Here is a 25,168-nt window from a genome sequence, read left to right on the forward strand (position 1 = left end):
TCAACAGTGTGTAACAAAATTTAGTAATATTCAGAGACTTAAATTACCCTAATATAGACTGGGGAAAAGCATAGTGCTAAGTGTAGTGAAGGAGAGTAATTTCTGATATCTGTACAGAAGAACTTTCTCGATCAGTATGTCTCCAGTCCAATGAGGAAGGAAGTAGTGTTGCATCTGGTTCTGGGAAATGAAGATGGGCAAGTGCTGTGTGTTACAGTAGGAGATCATCCAGCAGTGACCACACATAATTTGGTTTAGAGTAATTATGGAAAGAGACCAGAAAATGTTGACAGTAAAAATGCTCAACTGGGGAAGACCTAATTTCAGTGAGTTAAGAAGAGACCTAGCACAGGTAGATTGGAATTGGCAATTGCAGGGTAAAGAAGTAACGGAGCAATGGAAGGCATTCAGGGAGAGATAGTTCAGGTACAAACTAGGCATATTCCTTTTGAAGGGAAAAGGTAGAGCATCCAAAGCTAATGCACACTGGATGACAAAGGAAATAAAAGTTAAAATAAAACAGAAAAGGAGGCTTATGACAAACGCCAGGAGCAAGATTCAGTTAATAACCAGGAAGTACAAGAGGGAATTGAAATTGTTAATACGGGAGGCAAAGAGAGGTTACAAGAAAAGATTAGCAGGAAACATTAAATTGAACCCTAAAACATTTTATAAACAAAGTGCAAGAGGTTGGCTAGGGAAAAAGTTAGGCCTATTAAGGAGAGGCAGAGGACATGGTTAAAGTATTAAATGAGCACTTTGCATCTGTCTTCACAAAGGAAGTGGATGATGTGAAGGTTACACTAAAGGAGGAGAGGGAAGTTATGGACAGGATAGTAATAGATGGAGAAGATCTACTAAAAAGATTAGCATTACTGAAAGTTGCTAAGTCACCTGGTCCAGATGGAATGCATCCTAGGTTGCTGGAAGAAGCAAAGGTCGAAATAGCAGAGGTATTGTTCGCAATCTTTTAATCCTCATTGGATACAGGAGTAGTGCCGGAGGACTGGAGGGTTGCTAATGTTATACCATATTCAAGAAAGGGGAGAGGGATAAACCAGGAAACTATAGGCTAGTCAGCCTAACATCGGTGGTGGGGATGTTATTGGAAACCATTATCAGGGACAAAATAAACTTTCATTTGGAAAGGCATGGGTTAATCAAGGAGAGCCAGCATGGATTTGTAAAATGCAAATCGTGTCTGACTAACTTGGTTGAATCATTTGAGGTAATAGAGAAGGTTGCTCAAGCTGGTGCAGTAGATGTATATATGGACATTCGGAAGGGATTCGACAAAGTGCCACAAAGGAGGCTTGTTAAGAAGATAGAAGCCCATGGAATTAAGGGAAACATGGCGGTATGGATATGGAATTTGCTCAGTGACAGGAAACAGAGGATGGATGTTTTTCAGGCTGGGAGATGGTTTGGAGTGGTGTTCCCCAAGGGTCAGTTTTGGGTCCATTACTCTTCAATTTTTATAAACAACCTAAACTCTGGTGAAGGGAGCAGCATTATAAAGTTTACAGATGACACGAAACTTGGCAAGGTAGTAGATAGTGATGAGGATAGTTGTAGACTTCAGGATGACCTAGACAGGATGGTGAAATGGGCAGAAGCATGGCAGGTGGAGTTCAATGTGGAGGATTGTGAAGTCTGCACTTTGGTAGGACTACAGGAAACTCCTGATATACCGGCACCTAAATAACCGGAAATCTCGGTTAACCGGCAAAATTCAGGAGTAGGTTCAGGTAAGTTTTATTACTTGCCTTCCTCTATCTGTTGCTGTGCAAGGGTGTGGCTGCAGCTGTTGCTAAGCTACAGAGATGCTTGGAACCTGTGGCCATTGTTCTGAACCTGTTGCTAAGCAACAGGGTTTGTTGCTTTATACGGAGCTCTCAGCTCCGTATCTTTTACTATAGCTTTCAGTTGTCCGGAATTTTTGATGAACCGGCACCACGTCGGCCGCGTCGGTGCCGGATTAAAAAAAGTTTCCTGTAGTGGCCGTTCCTGGATCTGTGGCTGTGTAATCGGGGTTCCTGCATTTGTTGCTAAGCAACAGGGACGCTTGGTCTGTGGCCGGGCTTCTTGCACCTGTTGCTAAGCAACAGGGAAGCCTGGATTTGTTGCTGTGTACGGAGCTCTCGTACCTTTTAACTATGCCTCTCTGTAATCCGGACTTTTTGATAAACCGGCACCACGCCGGTCCCGTCGGTGCTGGATAAAAAAGAGTTTCCTGTAATATGGAAAGACTATAAATGGCATGATTTTGAAAAGTGTAGATGAGACCTTGGTGTCCATATGTACAAATCCTCAAAGGTGGCATGGCAAGTTGATAAGGTGGTTAAAAAAGCATACGGTTTACTTGGGTTTTTCAGTAGAGGTATAGAATATAAATGCAAAGCGATCATGCTAGAACTTTACTGGTTTGGCCTCAGCTGGAGTGTTGTGGACAATTCTGGGCATCACACTTCAGGCAAGATATAAAGGCCTCAGAAAGAGTAGAGAGGAGGTTTACCAGGATGTTACCAGGGATGAGGGACTTCAGTTTTGAAGAGCGGTTGGAAAAGTTAGGACTGTTCTCCTTGGAACAGGGAAGGTTAAGAGGTGACCTAATAGAGGTTTTCAAGATGATGAGAGGTTTTGATCGAGTAGGTGGAGAAAAACTACCTCTGGCGAGTGGGTCAATAACCAGAGGTTATCGATTTAAAATCGTTGGCAAAAGATCTGGAGGAGAGATGAGAAATATTTTCACTTGGAGAGTTGTTGGGATCTGGAATGCTCTACCTGAAAAGATGGTGAAAGCTGATTCCATAAGTCATTTTAAAAGGAAGTTGGACAGGTACTTGAGGATGAGGAACTTGCAGGGCTCTGGACAGAAAGTGGGGGTGTGGGACTAAGCACAACTGCTCTTTTAAAGAGCCAGCACAGGCATGATAGGCCCTAGAATATGGATATAGGATATATCCATATAAATTCTTAAAATTCAAACTAGTAACCAGCTTGCTATGTTTTGAATGTGTTGCTTTGTTCACATTCATTCCGTTTTTGTTTTCATCTCTCACTTTCCGATCACGCATGCAATTAAGGGTACATTAGTGCAGTGGTTATGCTGAACTAGAGACCCACTACAACGAGTTGTGAAATTGAAATTAGTAAATTTGGTAACATGAACTCCATGAAAAAAGTGAGAATGGAAGCTACCATTTTATTCTCTAGATAACTAAGGGTGGATAACATGTAGCCTTGTCAGCATTGTCCACATCCTGAGAACAATTCCTATGCTTCCCCTGCTCAATTTTGGACCTGTGGTGAGAAATGTTGTCAACCTTAACTAGTAACTGGTGCCGGTCATTCAATACACAGCTGTCGTGTTTTCTGTATCCTGGGCCTGTATACACAAATTACACACTACCCTTCCATACAGTTCTTGCATGTGGGTACCTTCTGTTGCTAGGGATATTGTCTGATTGCGACAAGGCTCTTTGTGTTTCTCCCAATTTTCTCTTATCTCCCCGAGGCAGAGACTCTTGCTGAGATGTAAGTCACATTTTTGATCATGTGGTCAGTAAGTCATGAGGAACTCTAATCATTCATCTTTAGTCTTCCTAGAATATTACATACGTTCCATAATAACACTTACACAAACCGCTCGCCATCTACATGCTCACAAACCGCTCACCGTCAGCTGGTAGAGAGTAGACGTTGCCCTTTTTTTTTTATTAAAGCTTAAATCTTATCCATATTGCTTCTGCTATTTCCTTTTCAGTTATTCCCACCAACTCTTCAGTTTACCAATAATATCACTTTGTCTGGTAGGTATAAATCTAAACGAGCAATTTCAAGACATTCTGTAGGTGGATTTTTCTATGTTATAACTTTTTAATGTAGGAAAGCTGTAGCTTTTTTAATTTGGGAATTTGAAATCGTAAATTTTATCTGTTATTTAAAAAAAATTCTAATGAGGATTTATGCCCAGATTGCTTTGTACACTTCAAGAACTGCAGAGGCATTCTCTAATCTTGCCCTGGAACTGATTGAGAAGGAAATCCACCATTTGTACAGTTGATCACTTCTGAATTGCAGTACCTGGCTCTGTGGAGGAATCAATCTGCAGTTATTTAGTAAAGAAGTCTGTTGAAGCAGGAATCAGTTCTGCCAATGATCTATTGCACTTACATAATACCTTTTTAATGTAGAAAATGTCTCAATGTGCTTACATGGTGGGGGGGGGGGAAAGATATATAAATTGTATAAAGGAGCAGATAAGTCCAAAGATGTGCGGGTTAGGTTGATTGGCCATGATAAAAATTGGCCCTTAGTGTTAGGGGGGATTAAATACGTGGGGTTACAGGGATAGGGCTTGGGTGGGATGGCTGTCGGTGTAGGGACCGGGTGCTAGGGTTTGGATGATCAGCCATGATCTCGTTGAATGGCGGAACAGGCTCGAAGGGCCGAATGGCCTACTCCTGCTCCTATCTTCTATGTTTCTATAACAGGCAATGGTGCAAGAGTTCGAAGAAGTGACCGAATGGTTGGTTGAAAAGATTGTTTTGAGAGGTTTTTAAGGTGGAGAGAGCTTTAGGCAGAGAGTTTGAGGGAATGGCCAAGTCAGCTAAAGGCTTTGCCACCAATGGCGGGACGGGGGAAGAGGTATACACAGAACTCCAGTCGGAGGAGTGAAAGGTGCATGAGGGAATGCAAGACTAGAGGAGGTGTTTAGAAATATATGGCAGTACATAAGTAAAACATTCTAGCGGGATGCTAATCAGAGTATCTGTGTCGAGATTGTGAAACATCGGAATCCGTGGCAGACCAGAGATGTTGGCTTACTGGGCATAGTAATAAATTACACCCAGCCTTTCATGTGAATGGCATGGGATATACACTGAGCAAACGGGTTACAACGTTTTACAATGAGTAAATAGTAATAAAGTACACCCAGCCTTTCATGTGAATGGCATGGGATATACACTGAGCAAACGGGTTACAACGTTTTACAATGAGTAAATAGTAATAAAGTACACCCAGCCTTTCATGTCCGCCTTGGCTCAGTGGTATCAGTGTCGCCTCTGAGTCAGAAGGCCATGGGATCAAGTCCTATTCCAGAGGCTTGAGCACACAATCTAGGCTAAGTGACTATGACCGTTGTGCACTGTACCACCTCCTCTACCTGTCTGCAGCCTTTGACACAATTGACCACACCATTCTCCTCCAACACCTCCCCTCCATTGTCTAGCTGAGTGTGACTTCCCTTGCCTGGTTCCAATCTTACCTATCCAGCCCTAGCCAGATAATTCCCTGCAATAGCTTCTCTTCCCGCCCCCGCACTGATACCTGTGGAGCCCACAAGGATCTATCCTTGGCCCACTTCTATTTGTCAACTACATGCTTCCCCTCAGCGACGACATCCGGAAACACGATGTCGGGTTTCACATGTACAGTGATGACACTCTGCTCTGGAATCCCTCCACTGTGTTGTCAAACTGCTTATCCAACATGGATGAGCCGAAATTTCCTCTAGTTAAATATTGGGAAGACTGAAGTAATTGTCTTCGGTTCCCACCACAAACTCCATTCCCTAGCCACCGTCTCAGGCTGAACCAGACTGTTCGCAATCTCAGCAGTCTATTTGACCACGAGCTGAGCTCCCAGCCCCACATCCTGTCCATCGCAAAGGCCACCTACTTCCACTTCCGTAACATCGACTGCCTCCGACCCTGCCTCGGCTCACGTGCTGCTGAAACCCTCATCCATACTTTTGTTACCTCCAGACTTGACTATTCCAATGCACTGTTGGTTGGTCTCCCATCTTCCACCCGCCAATCTTCACCCTCCATAAACTCAAGCTCATCCAAAACTTTGCCCGTATCCTAACTCGTGCCAAGTCCCACTCATTCATCCCCCCTGTGCTCACTGACCTATAGTGCCACCCGGTCCAGCAAATCCTTGATTTTAAAAATCTCTTGTGTCCAAATCTCTCCTTGGTCTTGCCCCTCCCTATCTCTGTAACCTCCTACATAACCCTCTTAGAACTCTGCATTCCTCCAACTCTGGCCTCTTGTGAATACTCCACTTCCTTCACCCCACCATTGGCAGCTGTACCGCCAGCCACCTAGGACGCAAATTCTGGAATTCCCTCCCTAAACCCCCCCTCCTTTAAGACGCTCCTTAAAACCTACCTCTTTGACCAAGCTTTTGATCACCTGTCATAATGTCTCTCCCTTTAGCTCTGTCAATTTTTGTCTGATCTACACTCCTGTGAAGTGCCTTGGGACTAAAGGTGCTATGTAAATGCAAGTTTTTGTTGTTGTAGGCTGATACTTCAGTGCAGGACTGAGGGGATTCTTTATTGTTGGGAGTGCCGTCTTTTGGATGAAACATTCAACACATCCGCTCTCTCAAGTGGACGTAAAAGATCCCATGGCCCTGTTTGAAAAAGAGCTGGGGTGTTCTCCTGGTATCCAGGACAATATTTATCCCTCAACCAACATCACTAAAAATCAGATTATCTGGTCATCTCATTGCTGTTGTGAGATCTTGCTGTGCACAAATTAACTGCAGCGTTTACTATATTACAACTGTGACTACATTTCTAAAGTACTGACGAAAGGTCATTGACCTGAAAAGTTGACTCTGTTTCTCTCTCCATGGATGCTGCCCTGGCCTGCTGAGTTTTTCCAGCGTTTTCTGTTGTTATTTCTAAAGTACTTGATTGGCTGTAAAGCGCTTTGGGATATCCTGAGGTCAGGAAAGATGCTATATAAAGGCAAGTTCTTTGTGAAAACGCATGGGATATACACACAGCAAATAGGCTGCAAGGTTTACACTGAGAAAATAGCACAATGAAAATTCTAATAGCAAGTTATTTAAGAAATCCTGAGAAACTGTGCCAGCCTGTTTTCTGTTGTAACAGCCTAGTAATTACCAATTGCCTTACCACAGAACTGGTGGAATCTCCCAGGAACACACATTGAGCTGAATTTTAATAGGGAAGGCAGGTTGGGGCGGGGGCGCGCCAAGGCGGTCAGGAAACCCGGGAGCATGTGTTTCCCACAGGCCCTGCTGACTTTAACGGCTGGGCCTGATTTGCATGGGAAGCCTCTGTTTCCCATCCGCAACCAGCCAGATGGAGAGGCTGGCTGGCTGTGGGCGGGTAGGCCTGCGGCACTAGGCTGCAGAGTGAAGGGTTGGTTGGGGGCCAGTATTGACCGGATGAGGATCTGGGCCGGAGTCATCAGTGGGGGAGGCAAGAATGGATTGGGGCCGGACTCCTGAGCATTACGGGGGAGGGGGGGGGGGGGGGAAGGTAAGATTGAGCCTGAGGATCGGGCGGAGAGAAGAACGGGGCCGGCCTGAGGATCATCGGTGGGGGGGGGGGGAAGATAAGATTGAGCCTGAGGATCGGGCGGGGGGCAGGGCGGAGAGAAGAACGGGGCCGGCCTGAGGATCATCGGTGGGGGGGGGGGAAGATAAGATTGAGCCTGAGGATCGGGCGGGGGGCAGGGCGGAGAGAAGAACGGGGCCGGCCTGAGGATCATCGGTGGGGGGGAGGTGGGGAGTCCGGGAAGGTGATCGGAGGCCTTGTTGGGGGGGTTAGGCAGGGACCCTGGTTCCAGGAGGTAGCTGTAAAGGCACTTACTTCCTGAATGCAGCAGTCCTTGCCTTGCTGTAGCATAGTGCTACATTCCTAAAATAAAACACACAAAATTGAAAATACATAGCAGGCTGGTTAGCATCTGTGAAGAGAAAAGACATTGCACTGTATACCCTTCATCAGAATAGAAGATGAGCAAGCTTTTTAGTACGAGAGGAAAATAGGTGCGAGTAAAAGAGAAATCAACACCAGCCAATCACAGAGAAGGAGTTAATGGGTTTAATGACCTGCAAACAACGAAGTTGGTTGCTATAAAAGGTCATCAGACCATCATATCTTTACAGTTTATAGCCACTGACCTGTGTATTTCGAGCATTTGCTAGTTTCTATTATTACTATATTCCTGTTCTATTCAATTTTAAGGGTATTTTTGCATTTCAAAAATCATAAGTGGAACCATAGTCACCACAAATCTATTGGCAACCTCAGTATTTTTCTTTCAGGTGTTCTTCGTGGATCACGGGTTTAATGAGGTTGTTGACAAGACTAAGCTGTACAAGTTAGATGGAAGATTTTCCTGCTTGTCCTTTCAGGCTGCAAAATGCAAACTAGCAGGCAAGTAAAACTAGTTTTACATCTTGATAAAAGGGACTTTACAGTTTGCCTCCTGCTCTAATGTAGACTTCAAGGCCAAAATCTAAAATTGGCTTTTCTTGCCCATTCACTTAAGCCATACTATTTTGCAACTGCAAAACCACTGCACATTTAAAAAAAAATATATACTGATCAATATATATTCTAAAATAACATGGGAGTTGCAAGGTACTAACTCAGCATCCATAATGTGCTGATCATAAACAATTCCAAACTTGAAAGTTTATGATGTCTGGATACTTTGATTAAGCACAGCCATGACTCCCATTGTTCAGCGTCTACTCTGTTTCATGGAAACTCAAGGCATTACCTTTGCATGTAGTGATTCTGTATTGGAATCAGTGGGGAGGAGGAGGAGACTGGTTTCTCTTTGACCGAGATGAGTGATGTGATCAATGATAAATTGAATGCTAATTATGAAAAACAAGAATGCCTCTTGCCAGCAAAGAGGACAGATTGCTTGTGAGGACAGAAAAAAACATTGTTCCTGATTTGTTCAATTTGCGCATACAAATAATGGCTGTTATCCAAATTGAGAACCACTGGACATTGAGTTCAGCCTTCGTAGTCACATAAGCGTGTGTTTCTTTGGCAACTCCACCACCATTATTTTGCCATCTACATGTGTTCATTCTGTTATCAGCAGTAGCATTTATTTGGTTCCATTCAGTTACATGACAGTTTTTATTACTAATTAGTCCCTTTTGCTAATTTTTGTCGTTTGAAGTTATTGATGCTGATTTCTGGTTTCAGATCACAATTTATTTCTCACAAAATTCTTTTGAGTTATATTGGCTTGCCTATCCCCAATAGGCTCATCGGCATTGGTCTATGCTAGCTGCCAGATTTAAGATGTTTATGCCTGCCATCAACTGAGCACTCCCAACGGCAACCAACATATTACAGTAATGCTTGGTTCCGGTTAACTCCAGAGAGAGTGCACTACCACAGAACCACTTCACAGCCACACAACTTGAATGATCTGCCTGTTCAATAAGGTGCAGGGTTCAGGTTCAGCAATGCATGTGGGCTGTACGGCCACCTTTGATGCACTGGAGGATGGACAGTGATCTTTGGCCATCCTTCGACCAGGGGGAAATTGTCTCGAGTTCCTCAAGAAAAATTATTTTTCGGCTCTTAAGTTCCTTCACAATATCTAACCCTAGTTGTTTTTTGTTTGACCAGCACTTTGTCGGTGCCTATCTTTCCCCTCATTGTTAGGATAAATTGCAATATCCGATCCGACAAATAACAGTACACAGGTGACTTGCTCCATCATGGCCAAGGAAAATCTGGACCTGTTGGAAGTCACTCATCCAGCCTGCAGTACTGGAATGCACACTGAACCTGTTGTAGAACCTATTACCCATACAGGTGGCCTGAGTGTTCATCCACCCTCAGGCAGAAAACAATTTCTGGTATGTATAGACTTTCCCCAGTCAGTAAAGATGGCAGCTTATCGCATCCGTTGCTGTCAATGGCTAAGTTTACATTTGGCACTGACGTTGCTGTGCTGGGAGGAATTGGTCTGTACCGGCAGAGACCTCTATAGTTAGGGCAACCGCAGCAGCACTGAGGCAAATGCATCATTAGATACATCAACTTCTGCAGAGACAATAGTGGAAAAACCTATAACCACTGTTCCCTGTAAGCTGCGCTTTGTTCTGCACGGCCTGTTTCCTTTAGTGCACGGTCCCTTTAAATGTCCACGCATGCGCGGTATTTACAACAAGCAAGCAGCTTGTGCGCTACCTTTCCCGTTGCTGCAAGGCTGCGTAACTTAGAGAGAACATTGCCTATAACTCCCACGAAATTAGCAATTTTAAATAGGCTTGATAATTTCAGGTGCTTGCAGACCATACAGAAAACAATTCTACAGACCAAACTCAAGGTATCAACATTTTTGTTTGCATTGTTATGTAGTTGCACAAGAGCTGTAGTGATTTACTTAAATCTGAAAATATCTATCAATTTGAACATCTTCAGATGTGTAAGTAATCAGTACCTTCATATACTAAACATTTTAATATACAGTGGGTTACACAGGAAGCTATTAGAATGGCTGAGTTGCTAATTTGTCATCGCTAGTGATGCTACTAAACTTGAAAAACATGGGAACTTTGTCAAAATTCTGTGCTGGCAATTTGTAGTACTTTTAATGCGTTTTTAAACCTATAATCAAATGCTACAATAGGAAACTGCAGCATGTTTGCAATTGGTTAGATCAGCATTACCTAAAAATTAATGTTGGCATTTGAAGATAATCTAACAGCTTGGTTATCTTGGCACTAAATCTGCTATTATTTGCTTGGAAGAGATGTATTCTTTCTTTCTCTCTGTCTCTTTTCTCCCTGCCCCCAACACACACAAAAGACTTAATATGAAGGGTAAATTGAACAGTTGCATCATTTTTGAGTAGGGATGGTGTAGGAGGGAGACAGACAGCTAAGGATGTGCCCCTTAAGTGAATAGTTGGATCGAAACATTTTATTTATACATATGGAATGTGTATAATTGACAAATACAGCCCTTTCCAGTGTGACGATGTGTTTGTGGACACACCTGGAGAATGTAAGCAACACTGGTTGTTTAAGATGAAGTTATTTGTGTTTTAGGTCTTGAAACATTCTGCAAAGAGCCATGTGTGTTAGAATGCTTTGAATTTCTGGCCAGTGGAAAGATACTGCTGATGGAAATTTTAGAAAGGAGTGAGGTCCCACTTGTTCTTCTTTATGACACTTCAGGAGATGATGATTTTAACATCAATACTGCATGTTTGAAGGCTTTGCATGACAAGACACTTGAACTGAATTTGAAGGTAAATTCTTTGAGGTTCTCATAAGGTGGTTAGATACACTTTATCAGCAGGTTAGTGATCCATTGAGGATTCTTCATCTGAACTAGTGTAGCCAAAAGCTAAAATGTTCATGTATATATTCTTTTCAAAATGCAGTGCTCAACCCATTGTGCAATCTCTGCCTTTTTCACATCCTACATGGTGCTTTCATGTAGGGTTTCATGTCACTTATCTCCTACTGTCTGTCAGTTTCTTTCATAGTGATCTTTTTTCACCGATAAGCATGTTAATTCATTTTAGTGCACAATCTTGTTTCAGAATGTTTAAATGTATTGTACATGCTGCGGAATGGTTTTAAAATTTGCCTAACTTCATGACCTTTTAAGACCTTTTGTGAAATCGCAATTGGTGTCTCCAGTGCCTGCTGTTCAACCACAAATCATCCTTTTCCCCCTTCCTCTCTTTTCCCCCCCCTTCCTCTTTTTTTTCCCCCTCTCTTTTTTCCCCCCTCAATCCCCTTTCTCTTTCTCCCTCAAAATTGAGGCCAATGCTGTATTCATTTGAGATTGATTACTAAATACAGGTCAAGGTTTGAACCTGACACCACACCCATTTGGTTCAGTGTAACACCTTGTGGTGCTTTACCCATTGAACTACTGGCAATGTTGGCAGAATATTCAACTGCCATTTAAGTGTCAGATTTTTTAAGAAAAATATTAAAATGTGGAAGTGAAAATTGTACACTAGAGGAGTATAGCTACCAAACTTAAACTGATCAACAAGGGTAATGTCACACTGCCCACGAGAACTGCAAAACAATTTGATAAATGTGCAGATGAATATATGAATTCAAAAACAAACTTGAAAATTTGAAATGTGGGCTGAATTTTTGCTGCGTAACTTAAAAACGTACCTGTGCTACAGGAAAATGGCGTGTACCTGAATGTAGTGGTTACGAACGTCTGTTCAGATGGGACCATCTACTGTCAAGTGCCCTCAAAGGGGTGGACCCAGCTCAATGCCTTACTGGAAAAAGTTGAGCAGTATTTTAGCTACCGGGTATGTTTCACTTTTAATCCCTTAAATGTGTTAAATATGTGCTGATTTATGTGCATATAAAGATTCCTGTGTTGCTGCTGTGAATGCAATATTCAAATCTTTGATATAAATGCTGGATATCATGAACCTGGTAGAAAGGCCTGAAACATTTGTTAACTAGTTACCAGGGAATGCATTTTGTGTGTTTTAAAATTCTCTCTGTGCCTAATCCTCAATTACTTTTGTCTCCTGTTTCTTATTGTAGTGTCCATCTTGCTCTCACCTCTGTAAGCCTATTGCTTGTTGTGTCTCCATTTTCTCCTGTGTGGCTTTGTTTCAGTCTCTTTGTTACATTACAGATGTGCTCAATTTTCAACTTTTATCTTTTTATTTAAACTCGGTTACGCAGCAAGATGGTAATTAACATGTACAGTGTCAGGCATGAGTAATGGGATTAGATGGGGAAAGACTATCCGAGAAATGCGGGGTGTGTGTGGCTGAGCATCGTCATTGAGGATGGGGTATGGGTTACCTCTGATTTGGGGCTCGGCTGCACTGTGTGATGGATGGAGTCTGGTACCTAGTGTCTAGGCTGGAGCACTGTTTGGAGGAAGATGAGGCCGAAGACCACTCTGGGCAGGAGAAAGGGGAGAAGAGGGAACATGATATTTAAGTACTTGGAGGGGTATGATTTGAGTTTTAGCACTGGGTGAGATGGAGTCTGAAACTACCAGAGATGGAATTTATGAACCGCCTCGGTGAGGGAGCGGGAGGAGGAAGGAAAGAGTTGAGGGAGACTGTGAGCTCTCGAGGGAAAAGGGTTTGGGGAACACTTAGGCCTAGAAATTCGGTGGGCTGCGCCACCAGTTAACGCCTAAAGGGGGCACTCAGTGGCTTTAGCGCCTCCCGCGATATTTAGCGGGGCGCTAATGGCGTTAGCCTGTTGCGCTGCGCCGCCACCGATGACATCATCGGTGTGCGCAGCGCCCCGCTACCGCCCTGATCGCGATATTTGGTAGCGCCCGCCTCTGTAGCGCTGTTCGCAAATCGCGCCCGGTTCACAGAGCCTACCTGTGGCGGCAGTGGCGCAAATTAAGGTGGAGGTGCGGGGTGGCCATTTTTTCCGGTGGCCGCCTGCCAGCACCTTCGTCCCCGGCCTCCTGATTTCCCCCCGGGCAGTGCCGGCTGTGTCCCGAGAGCCCGGCACTTCTCCTCGGTGCCGGGCTCTCTTTACAGCACTCGCGATTGCTCATCGCGCTGGTGCAGGCCCCTCCCCCTTAAGAAGCGGAGGAAGGCCTGCAGTACCGCAGCGCGCTGCGGCACTTTGCGCTGTGATATTCAGTTTCAGCGCCCTAAGAGGGACGTGGGGCGCCTCGAGCAGCGCCCCGAGTCCCTCTTGGGGCGTTCAAGATGAATTTCCGGCGGTCGCAACTGCCATGGAAAGAGTGCAGCGGCGATTCACCAGGCTGATACCTGGAATGGCGGGAATGACCTACGAGGAGAGATTGAATAGTTTGGGCTTGTACTCACTGGAGTTTAGAAGATTGAGAGGGGATCTCATCGAAACATATAAAATTATGGCAGGCCTGGACAGGCTGAATTCAGAGAGAATGTTTCCAATGGCAGGGGAGCACAGAACCAGGGGCCACAGTCTAAAAATAGCGGGCAAATCATTTAAAACAGAGATGAGGAAGAATTTCTTCACTCAAAGAGTGGTGAGCCTGTGGAATTCCCTGCCACAGAGGGCTGTGAAGGCTAATTCAATAAATATTTTCAAGAGAGAATTGGATATATTTCTGAAGGCTAAGGGGATTAAGGGTTACGGAGAAAAGGCGGGGACGGGGTACTGAACTGGTAAGATCAGCTAAGATCTCAGATGAAGATCAGCCATGATCTCATTGAATGGCGGAGCAGGCTCGAAGGGCCGAATGGCCTACTCCTGTTCCTATCTCTATGTTTCTATGTTTCTATGCTCCGATCGCAGCGGTAATTCCGACGCCCAGGCAAGCTTGGCGCCCCATTTGGGCCTCCACCGAATTTCTAGGCCTTAGTCTTTTGAGCCGGGACGGATGGGAAGGGCAAAAAGAGGCGAGCGACTCCAGGAGATGGAGGCTGGAAGCAGTTTTGGAGGTGGCATCCAGTGCATTCTGAAACCATTTGGCTGGAAATTGATGGGACGTTTGCTGCCACCCTGCAGTTACATAGAAACAGGAGTAGCTGAGAAACACTACTTGTCACATCCCACCAATCAAAGAACATTTCCCCTTATCCCGACTGTCTGTCTACTACCCTCAACCAATTGCCAACTCATATCGCAAGGTTGCCTCCAAATCCGGGGGCTTTCATTGTTGCAAACAATCTCTTGTGTGGAACCTTATCAATTGCCCTCTGGAAGTCCATATAGACAACATCCATAGGCACTCCCCTATCCACCATGCTGATGGCCTCCTCAAAAAATTCAATAGATGAGTCGGACATGACCTACCCCTCATAAATCCATGCAGATTCTCTTTGATCAGCTCATACTTGTCCAAGTGCGCAGTCACTGTCTCTGATGATGTAGATTCCAGTAACTTCCCCACACCTAATGTTAAACTGACTTGTCTGTAGCTACCTGGTTTCTCCTTCCCTTCTTAAATAATGGAGTGACACTTGCAGTGTTGCAATCCAAAGGCACAATTCCTGAATCTGGAGAACTTTGGAAAATTATGACTAACACATCTGCAATTTTTTTTACCTATTTTAATAGTCTGGGGTGGAAACCATCAGGTCCTGGAGAATTTTCTCCATTACCATTTTAAAAAAAAACTTATTAAATCCACTAGGTTCCTTCTCTTGACTTATTTTTAGGTTCCCTTGTACTGCTGATATTTTGTCCTCTTTCTCTACTGTGGAAATAGATACAAAGTACTCATTTAACAAGTCTGCAATTTCCTTATTGTCAATTATAGTCTCACTTGTATCTGTCTTTAATGGGTCCACATTTCCCTCTTTTAATATATTTAAAAACATTTGCTGTTGGATTTGATATCCTTGCAAGTTTTTTCAAAATTTTTTTTATCTCATAACATAAGAAATAGGAGCAGGAGTAGGCCAATCGGCCCCTCGAGCCTGCTCCGCCATTTAATAAGATCATGGCTGATCTGATCCTAACCGCCAATCTACTATCACAGAACCATGTCCTGAATCTAACATAATTAGACACACGAAATAGGAGCAGGATCAGGCTACACGACCCCTGGGCCCGCTCCGCTACCCACAGGGCCATGTCCGATCCGAACCTAGACTCATGTCCAAATTCCTGCCCGCTCCCCGTAACCCTTAATTCCCTTTTCTTCTAGGAAACTGTCTATTTCTGTTTTAAATTTATGTAATGATGTAGCTTCGACAGCTTTTTGGGGCAGCATATTCCATGGACCTACCACCCTCTGAGTGAAGTAGTTCCTCCTCATCTCAGTTTTGAAAGAGCAGCCCCTTATTCTAAGACTATGCCCCCTAGTTCTAGTTTCACCCATCATCGGGAACATCCTCCCCGCATCCACCCGATCCAACCCCTTCACAATCTTATATGTTTCAATAAGATCGCCTCTCATTCTTCTGAACTCCAATGAGTAGAGTCCCAATCTACTCAACCTCTCCTCGTATGTCCATCCCCTCATCCCCGGGATTAACCGAGTGAACCTTCTTTGTACTGACTCGAGAGCAAGTATGTCTTTTCTTAAGTATGGACACCAAAACTGTATGCAGTATTCCAGGTACGGTCTCACCAATACCTTGTACAACTGAAGCAATACATCCCTATTTTTATATTCTATCCCCCTAGCAATGAAAGCCAACATTCCATTGGCCTTCTTAATCACTTGCTGCACCTGCATACTAACCTTTTGAGTTTCGTGCACCAGGACCCCCAGATCCCTTTGTACTTCAGTACTTTCCAGTTTCTTGCCATTAAGATAATAGCTTGCTCTACGATTTTTCCTGCCAAAGTGCATAACCTCACACTTTCCAGTATTGTATTCCATCTGCCAAATCTCTGCCCACTTACTTAGCCTCTCTATGTCCCCTTGCAGGTTTTTTATGTCCTCCTCACTCACTACTTTCCCTCCCATCTTAGTATCATCTGCAAACTTTGATATGTTACACTCGGTCCCCTCCTCCAAATCGTTAATATAGATTGTAAAGAGTTGGGGACCCAGCACCGACCCCTGCGGAACACCACTAGTTACTGATTGCCATTCTGAGAATGAACCATTTATCCCAACACTCTGCCTTCTGTTAGATAGCCAATTCTCTATCCATGCCAGAATATTACCCCCAATCCCGTGATTTTTTTATCTTAAGCAATAATCTTTTGTGTGGCACCTTGTCAAATGCCTTTTGAAGTCTAAATACACTACGTCCACTGGTTCCCCTTTATCCACCCTATATGTTACTTCCTCAAAGAACTCCAGCAAATTTGTCAAACATGACTTCCCCTTCATAAAACCATGCTGACTTTGTCCTATTAAATGATGATTATCCAAATGTCCTGTTACTGTCTCCTTAATAATGGACTCCAAAATTTTACCTACCACAGATGTTAGGCTAACCGGTCTATAGTTTCCAGCCTTCTGTCTACTGCCCTTTTTAAATAAGGGTGTTACATTAGCAGTTTTCCAGTCTGCCGGGACCTTTGCTGAGTCCAGGGAGTTTTGGAAAATTATTACCAATGCATCCACAATCCCTACCGCCACTTCCCTCAAGACCCTAGGATGTAATCCATCAGGTCCAGGTGATTTATCCGCCTTGAGTCCCATTATTTTACCGAGTACCACTTCCTTAGTGATTTTGATCGTGTTTAGCTCCTCCCCCCCCCCCCCCCCCCTCCTCCCCCTATAGCCCCCTGTTTGTCCAGTGTTGGGACATTCTTAGTGTCTTCTACTGTAAAGACTGATACAAAATATTCATTGTGTTTTTGCCATCTCCATATTTCCCACCATTAATTTCCTGGTCTCATCCTCTAAGGGACCAACATTTACTTTAGCCACCCTTTTTCTTTTTATATAACTATAAAAACTCTTACTATCTTTTTTATATTTTTTGCTAATTTACTTTCATAATCTATCTTCCCTTTCTTAATCAATCTTTTTGTTATTTTTTGCTGTCTTTTAAAGTTTTCCCAATCCTCTCTCCTCCCACTAGATTTGCCCTTGTTTTTAGTCGAATACTATCCTTAATTTCTTTACTTAGCCACAGATGGCTGTCTTTTTTCTTTTACACCCTTTTCTTCTCAGTGGAATATACTTTTTTTTGGAAGTTGTAAAATAACTCCTTAAATGTACACCACTGATCATGTATCGTCTTACCCTTTAATCTATTTTCCCAATCCACTCTACTCAATTCCGCTCTCATACCTTCATAGTCTCCTTTATTCAAGCTTAGCACGCTTGTTTGAGATCCAACCTTCTCACCCTCTAATTGAATATGGAATTCAACCATGTTATGGTCACTCATTCCAAGGGGATCCTTTACTGGGACATTTTTAATTAATCCTGTCTCGTTACACAGGACCAGATCTAAGGTTGCTTGCCCCCCTGGTCGGTTCAGTTACATACTGCTCAAGAAACCCATCCCTAATACACTCAATGAACTCATCCTTAAGGCAGCCCTGCCCAATTTGATTTGTCCAATTAATATGATAGTTAAAATCCCCCATAATTATAGATGTTCCCTTATTACAAGCCTCAACTATTTCCTGATTGATACTCCGTCCAACAGAGTTGCAACTGTTCGGAGGCCTATAGACTACACCCACTAGTGGTTTTTTCCCCTTATTATTCCTTACCTCCACCCAAACTGTTTCATTATCCTGATCTTTTGAACCAATATCATTTCTCTGTATTACAGTGATTCCTTCCTTTATTAACATAGCCACCCCACCTCCCCTTCCTTCCTGCCTGTCCTTCCTGATCGTTAAATAACCTGGTATGTTTAATTTCCAGGCACTGTCACCCTGCAGCCATGTTTCTGTAATGGCCACAAGATCATACCCATATGTAGTTATTTGTGCCATTAACTCGTCTATTTTGTTACGAATGCTACGTGCTTTCAGATAGAGAACTTTCAAATATGTTTTGTGACACTTAGTTCCTGCTTTTGCCCTTTTTATTACTTTACCTTTTACTCCATACCTCATTGTTATCGTTATATTCCTTTGTTGCTTTTTATAACTCTCAATCTGCTGGATTTCTGCTTTTCTTTGAACTTGATGCTGTCTCTTACCTCATTTGTTCACCATGTTTCTTTAACTACACAAGTGGCACTTTTACGTTTATGGGGTTTTGTATTGTACCAACTACTTCCTTGAATACTTCCCACTGCTTGTAGGTTGATCTGTTAACAGTTCAGCCCAGTTTACTGTGTGGTCAATTCATTTTTTCATCCCTTTGCAGTTTGCCTCAAATTTAAACCAAGGTTTGTTACTCTCTTCCACAAACCGACTATCAAATTCAATTATATTATGGTCACTATTTGCAAGATGTTCCCTTGCCGTCAGATTATTAACTGGTTCATTACTCATAACTAAATCTAGCATGACCTGTTCCCTTGTTGATCTAAAACCTATTTTCCTAGAAAACTACATTCTAGAAATTCATTACATTTACTACTTGATGTTCTGCTTTTCCCAGTCTGTGAAAATTAAAATCTCCCATTATAACCACTTTGTTTTTGCTGCATGCTTCCCTGATCTCCATATTTATACATTCCTCCCCCCCCCCCCCCCCCCCCACGCGCGCACACACACTTTATCACAAATTGTGTAGCCAACTCTTACCTGGGTCTTGGCAGATTTCATTAGAGCAGGAGAGAGCACAGCTGGTGCCATGATGGCGAGAGTGATGGTGTTTGCATGGAGGCCAGGCAGGTTGTGTGAATGCGGGGAGGAGGAAAGATAGAAAGTCAGTACACTGTGTTATAAATATTCCTAGTGGTGTGGGTGGCTAACATGTTGGCTCAAAAATAGTTGACTTTGTTTCAGGGATTTGATTTATTTGCTTTTGTGGTTAATTTTTGGTGATTTTTTTTTTTAAATGGCTTAATCTTCAGAAGTTTTCAGACACATTTATTATGAGTCTGTTGTACATTTTAATTACATGGTGCTTTACTTGAGGAATACATTATTGCATTAAGTTGACTTGGCATTGATGTGCCTGTGCTGGGCGGAGTAAGAGTTTGAGTTGAAGCAGTTGTCCTTAGTTTTGGGGGGTCGGTTGTCAGGGAATGCAGTTGGGGCGGGGGCCTCCTTCCTGTTCAATAATGTTGGGTTGTTTTTGCCTGCCAGGGATGGGATACTGTTGCTGGTTTGCATTCTCCTAAGAAGTGGCTTAGGTGTTCAGGGTTGTACTGAGTGCTTGGTATTTTTCCAGTTCTTGGTGGAGGCCAAACATCACTCGTTTGGATTGGGATTTGTGCCAGATGTGTTTCAGCCACGTTTCTTTTGGTGGTGATGCAGCTTTCTGCTTTGATTCCTCTATTAGTAGAAACATGTATTGCATTATTAATCAAATTGCTTTTATAGACAAGAAAAGAAAGTATAATAATGTAATTTATATTTTGTGCAGTGTATGAAACACATTGATTCAGTCAGACCATGCCACGATAAGGGCCCTTCATCTTGGCTTGTGCATTATCAGGTCAGCTTGCTCATAGAATATAAATTGTATCCCGCACTTGCTCATTGTGTATTCTCTATTTTTAAATTTGAATTTCCGTAGTTCCAATTTGCATTTTCTCTCTTACTGTGTAACATCCACTCCAGTTTCTTGTCCAGGATTGGCCCACTTCATTTTTTTCTCAAGTTTACATGGCGCACTAGACAGAATATGATGCAAACAAAATCAGTTTAAAGCTCAGGAAAAACAAGTTATCAATTGACTGCTCAGGCCAGATGCCATGTAGGTCACTCAGATGCAATGCAATCAGCCTGTTTCAGACTGTACATTCTCTAGTTACAGAAACCAATTTTAATCAAGTAAATATTTCTGATCTACACAATACATGCAAATACAGTACTACTATTCTTTTTACAAAAGCTAATCATCGCCAATGATTCTGATACCAGTGCATGTACTTTGGCTTCAAGCCATCTTGTTCTGTGAATACATGGCTGAAGTTAGAAGGGCAGAGCAAGGAAATGGACAGTCAGAATCTAGACAGAACAAGATTTTGAAATCCAACCAATTTCAACCAGTTTAAAAAAAAACTAAAACTGATTGAAACAGACCCTTTAATGATGTGTCTTCCCCTTGCTTTTCCCAATTCCTTCACTATGTTGAGGGAGGGAGTTGGGAATAGCTGAGCCAATTTGCTTTTCAGAAATATCGGTACAGAATAAGGTGGGTCTAATTGATCACTCATGCTAATTAGCCCACCCAAAGGGGGAAAAAAAAGTGGATTTATATAGCGCACCATTGTACTCTTGAAGTCCCAAAGTGCTTTACAAACAATGGATTACTGTTGAAGCATAGTCACTCTTGTGCAGGCAAAGACAGTAGCCAATTTGTGCACTGCAAGGTTCCACAAATAGCAAATTAAATGAAAGACTAAAATAATATATTTTTGGTGGTTTTGGTTCAGGGGGAAATGTTGGCCAGGAGACCAGTAGAATCCCCTGCCCTCCTTTGAATTCTGTGTAAGCAGTTGGGCCCTCTGTTTTAACGTCTTATCTGAAAGGCAGCACTTCCAACAAGGCAGCAGTCTCTCAATACTGCACTGATGTGTCTGCCTAAATGATGTGCTCAAGTCTGTTGTGGAGCTTGAGCCCATGACCTTTTGATTGAGGTGACAGTGCTACTGAATGAGCCACGCTGACAAATAAATAGCCCATCTCAATCATTTTTGAAATCTGAACATTTAAAAGCCATTTTGAAAATGTTTTTATCAAATCTTTTTTTTTTCCTAATCCACTATAATTGGACAAGTATATTTGAAGTACGGGGAAAAAAAAAACTTTAATTTCCTTTATTATATAAAAAAAAGTTACAACCGTACAAACTTAGTCTGTGGGATGATCTAATCAAAGGGAAAACAGCTGGTCTAAGACCAGACTGTGGTCCAATAAAACTCTTCTATTCATATAAACTCCTGTGCCTTTGGCACTATCTTCTTGCTCAACAGCATAGGCCATCAACTTTTTTTAACCTGAAAATTCACTTACACCTGTATCTGGTACATGCACATGTGAAAAATATCCAGTTTAGAGACAAGAATGATCTTCACTAAACCTAATTTACATAGATTTAATTAGGAAAACAAATCCCCATAACTCAAAAACCTACACATTTTTGCAAAAATTGAGACTGTAGATGAGATTATATACTGCAATCTGCCCAAGTCCTTAATACCTAAAAGGAAAGTCTGACTAGTCCAGGGTGACACTTTCACTGGGTTTACAGTGTCCTCCACACACAATTGTCTCCTCCACCTCCATGTGTTAACTCTTGCTGGGGTACAGTTTCATGGGTACCTTACCCAAGTGGCCATTCTTAATGTGTGAGCTCAGAAAGCAAATGTTAGCGTGCTATTTGACTGTGGAAAGTGTCACAGCTGAGCCTCATTCTGATGTCCACAAGCAAGCAATATACAGAAAAAGATGTTGGGTAGTGATCGAAGGGGGAATCCTGACTGACCTTTTCTTCTGTTTTCCTGTCCCCCTCGACTCAGAGGGAATGAGGCTAATTGTAGCACACTAACTGCTTGCCTAGCTGACGGCTAACTCAGCAGAGATGCAGGATCAAACTGGGATCATCTGGCCGATATAACTGAGTAAGCAGGCAGTGCTAAAGCATCAAGGAGCTACTTTTTTTAAATGCATACCTGCTATCTTCCACTAAAATTTCCAACTGCTGGACTCTACCAATTTCCTCCACCACTCCACAGCAGCATAATTTGTATCAAAACCTACAAACTTCCTAGAGTTTCCTATTGTTACAAATCATCCAACTTTCTAAAGGAGCAAACAGGTTCCCTACTAGTTTTCTCCATTCCACTGGGAGATGCGTGATTAGCCCAAAGTTGATTTGTAGCTTTTCCACTTTCCTGTAGGGGAGAGCACCTCTCATGTCCCCTACCCAAGGAAACTGATACTGAAAATTCATCTCGGAAATTGCTCTCCCTGTCTAGGTTTTAGCTTTTCTCATTTTCACATGCATCAGTGGTGCTGTGCTCCAACAGCCAATACCTTTTGTACATTGTTCTGTCAGACCGGATGTACCCTACTGAAGTGGCTGTTCCACAGACAGAGTATCTTGTTCAGTTTGGGCTACGCAATCATAGGCTAGATGGCCAATTATGTAGCACAGTCTTCACCACTTAAACCGCCCAAGTTTAAATTGGGCAAATGGCGCTAACCAATTCCAATCACTCTTATTGTCAGTTACAAAGTTGCCACTTACAGCTTGTAAGTATTTCAGGCAGAAACATGCATGGATTCATTGTTAGAGAAGAAAGTTACAGAAAATGAACAAGCACATATATTAAACCAGAGTGTGCCTCTTCTATGCAAAGGCACAGGTTCTCTTGAAGCAATTTTTATGTCCATTTCCATGTTTAATTAATGTCAACTTTTTGATCATTTAAATTACAAGTGGTGGGGACTGTATATAATGTGAATTAATGGATACATTTATTACACAATTTGCACGGTATATAACATGAAATAACAGCTCACGATTCAAATAGTCTTGCAAGATCACAAATTCACACTTTACTTTTATGATCCTTGTTTAATTACAGCAAATCACATCAGAATATTTTGTCTCATTACCTTTCTGTGGTAAGCGCTGCTTAGCACGATGGCGAGGGAAATGGGCTCGAGTAGAGGTAAGTTCTGTGCAAATAAAATGGATCTAGTTCCCTGATTTTCTTTTCAGTATTTTTAATCTTCTGCCACTGGCAAATAGAGATGAAGTTATTTATTGGCATTTTCAAATGTTTACCCCTTCTCTCTACAAGTGTGACTCGTCCTGGGGTACAGCTCCCAAGTGCTGATATATCTCCATTACCTTGTGTCATCCTTCATTTATGAGCCTGGACAGTTGAGTGTTAACAAGCTATTTATTCATAAGACCCATTACAGAGGATTTTGAGCCTGTACATAGGTACACTTCTAGCAGGGATCACTGGATACCGAGCAGGAGCTCTGGCCTTTTTAAAAATTATTTTATAGGCCTCTATCAGGCCGCCTTTTAGTCTACTCTGCTCTAAAGTAAATAGACCGAGGTCCTTGAGCCTATCTGAGTCGCTGAGGTTCTTTAAGCTAGGGATCATTTTTGTAGCTCTCCTCTGGATCTTTTCCAAGGCCACTATATCACCCATGTGGGGGGACCAAAAGTGGGCACAGTACTCCAGATGCAGTCTGACAAGTGTCAAAATGGTAATTATACTGAATGGTTCTATTAATACGACCCAATGCCTTAGCTTCAGCTACAGTTTCTCAATATTGATCATAAACCTTCAGTGATACAGGAGGACTATATTTGATTTAGTATTATTTGTGATAAAATTGGTATCTCACTCTGATGGAGTACCTGTTATAAACTAAGATGTATTGAAACATTGATCTTACCAACCGACTTGTAAACAATATTAGTTGAGTTAACTATTGCAAAACTAGAATCGACTCAGGCATAAATAGGAAATAAAATTCAAGAATGTAATCAGTAGATTGCTCAATGGCAGAGAAGTGAAGGATGCCTTTCAAACTTCATTTCCTTTCCAGTTCAAGTTTCAAATAGATCCCAAGTTAATTATGGGTGTGGAAGGCCATTTGGCCCATATTTTGTTTATCCAGAAACACCCTACAGTTTTTTTCTGTTGCTTTATTACAAGTTGGTTGTATTCACCCAGTACTTAAATGGAAAAAAGGGCCTTCTATATGGTAGGATCAGCTTTCTTAATTTTACTGCCAGAAAGTAGTATGATGCAGGTTTGTGATTGATGTACATTATTTTCGATTCCCAATCTCATGTGCCACCAGTAGGAGTTGCCAAGCTGTGAACCCAAGCAATTCTTCATTGTCAGAGAAGGAAAATCAGAGGACTAGTAATGCTGACAATGGGAATGGGAAGGTGCTCTGCAGCTGAGTTGCCGACTGACACCATCATATCTTGCAAAAGAGGAATGACCACTTGGTAGCGGAACAGGCTTGAGAAATGAATGGCCTACTCATGTTCCTTAGTACTAGAGGGTGGTTAGTGCCTGCGGAGCCACATCCTAGCAAGAGTCAGGAAGCCTGGGGGGTGGGGGGGAGCGGAAATTCCAAGTTAGAGGGAAAACTTTCCCAGTATACAGGATGCTGCTATTCAACCTGACATTTTGAACAGCTAATAGTCAAAGAATGCAGATCAAAATATCCAACAGAGAAACATGTAGATAATAACTTGTAATTTTGATGGTAAGAAAGAAAGACTTGCATTTATATAGCGCCTTTCACGACCACCAGACGTCACAAAGTACTTTACAGCCAATGAAGTACTTTTGGCGTGTAGTCACTGTTGTAATGTGGGAAACGCGACAGCCAATTTGTGCACAGCAAGCTCCCACAAAGAGCAATGTGATAATGATCAGATAATCTGTTTTTGTTATGTTGATTATCCACTTCGGTGGCAAAAACAGGAAGACAGATTATTATCTGAACGGCAATAGATTGGGGAAAAGGGGAAGTGCAATGAGACCTGGGTGTCCTTGTGCACCAGTCGTTGAAGGTAAGCATGCAGGTGCAGCAGGCGGTTAAGGCAAATGGTATGTTGGCCTTCATAGCGAGAGGATTCAAGTACAGGAGCAAGGATGTCTTGCTGCAGTTGTACAGGGCCTAGGTGAGACCACACCTTGAGTATTGTGTGCAGTTTTGGTCGCCTTATCTGAGGAAGGATGTTCTTGCCATGGAGGGAGTGCAGCGAAGATTCACCAGACTGATACCTGGGATGGCAGGAATAACGTATGAGGAGAGATTGGGTCGATTAGGCTTATATTCGCTAGAGTTTACAAGAATGAGAGGGAATCTCATTGAAACTTATAAAATTCTAACAGGACTAGACAGACTAGAT

At 42.6% G+C, this 25,168-nt stretch overlaps 1 protein-coding gene across 2 annotated transcripts in view; it reads left to right on the plus strand.

Moving 5' to 3' along the window:
• Positions 1–25,168, plus strand: part of LOC147124205 (tudor domain-containing protein 7-like) — a 67,373-nt gene that overhangs the window by 28,400 nt on the left and 13,805 nt on the right. The window contains exons 5-9 of one of the 2 annotated variants that reach the window (XM_085983860.1): positions 8,098–8,209; positions 10,864–11,066; positions 11,970–12,104; positions 19,685–19,756; positions 22,857–22,943. In XM_085983860.1, the coding sequence (XP_085839986.1) occupies positions 8,098–8,209; positions 10,864–11,066; positions 11,970–12,104; positions 19,685–19,756; positions 22,857–22,943 (609 nt within the window). The remainder of the gene's footprint in view (positions 1–8,097; positions 8,210–10,863; positions 11,067–11,969; positions 12,105–19,684; positions 19,757–22,856; positions 22,944–25,168) is intronic. The other variant, XM_085983863.1, reaches the window with a different exon arrangement.

The sequence above is a fragment of the Somniosus microcephalus genome, chromosome 1, assembly GCF_052327205.1.
Source record: "Somniosus microcephalus isolate GS21.2 chromosome 1, FLI_Smic_1.0, whole genome shotgun sequence".
NCBI lineage: Eukaryota > Metazoa > Chordata > Chondrichthyes > Squaliformes > Somniosidae > Somniosus > Somniosus microcephalus.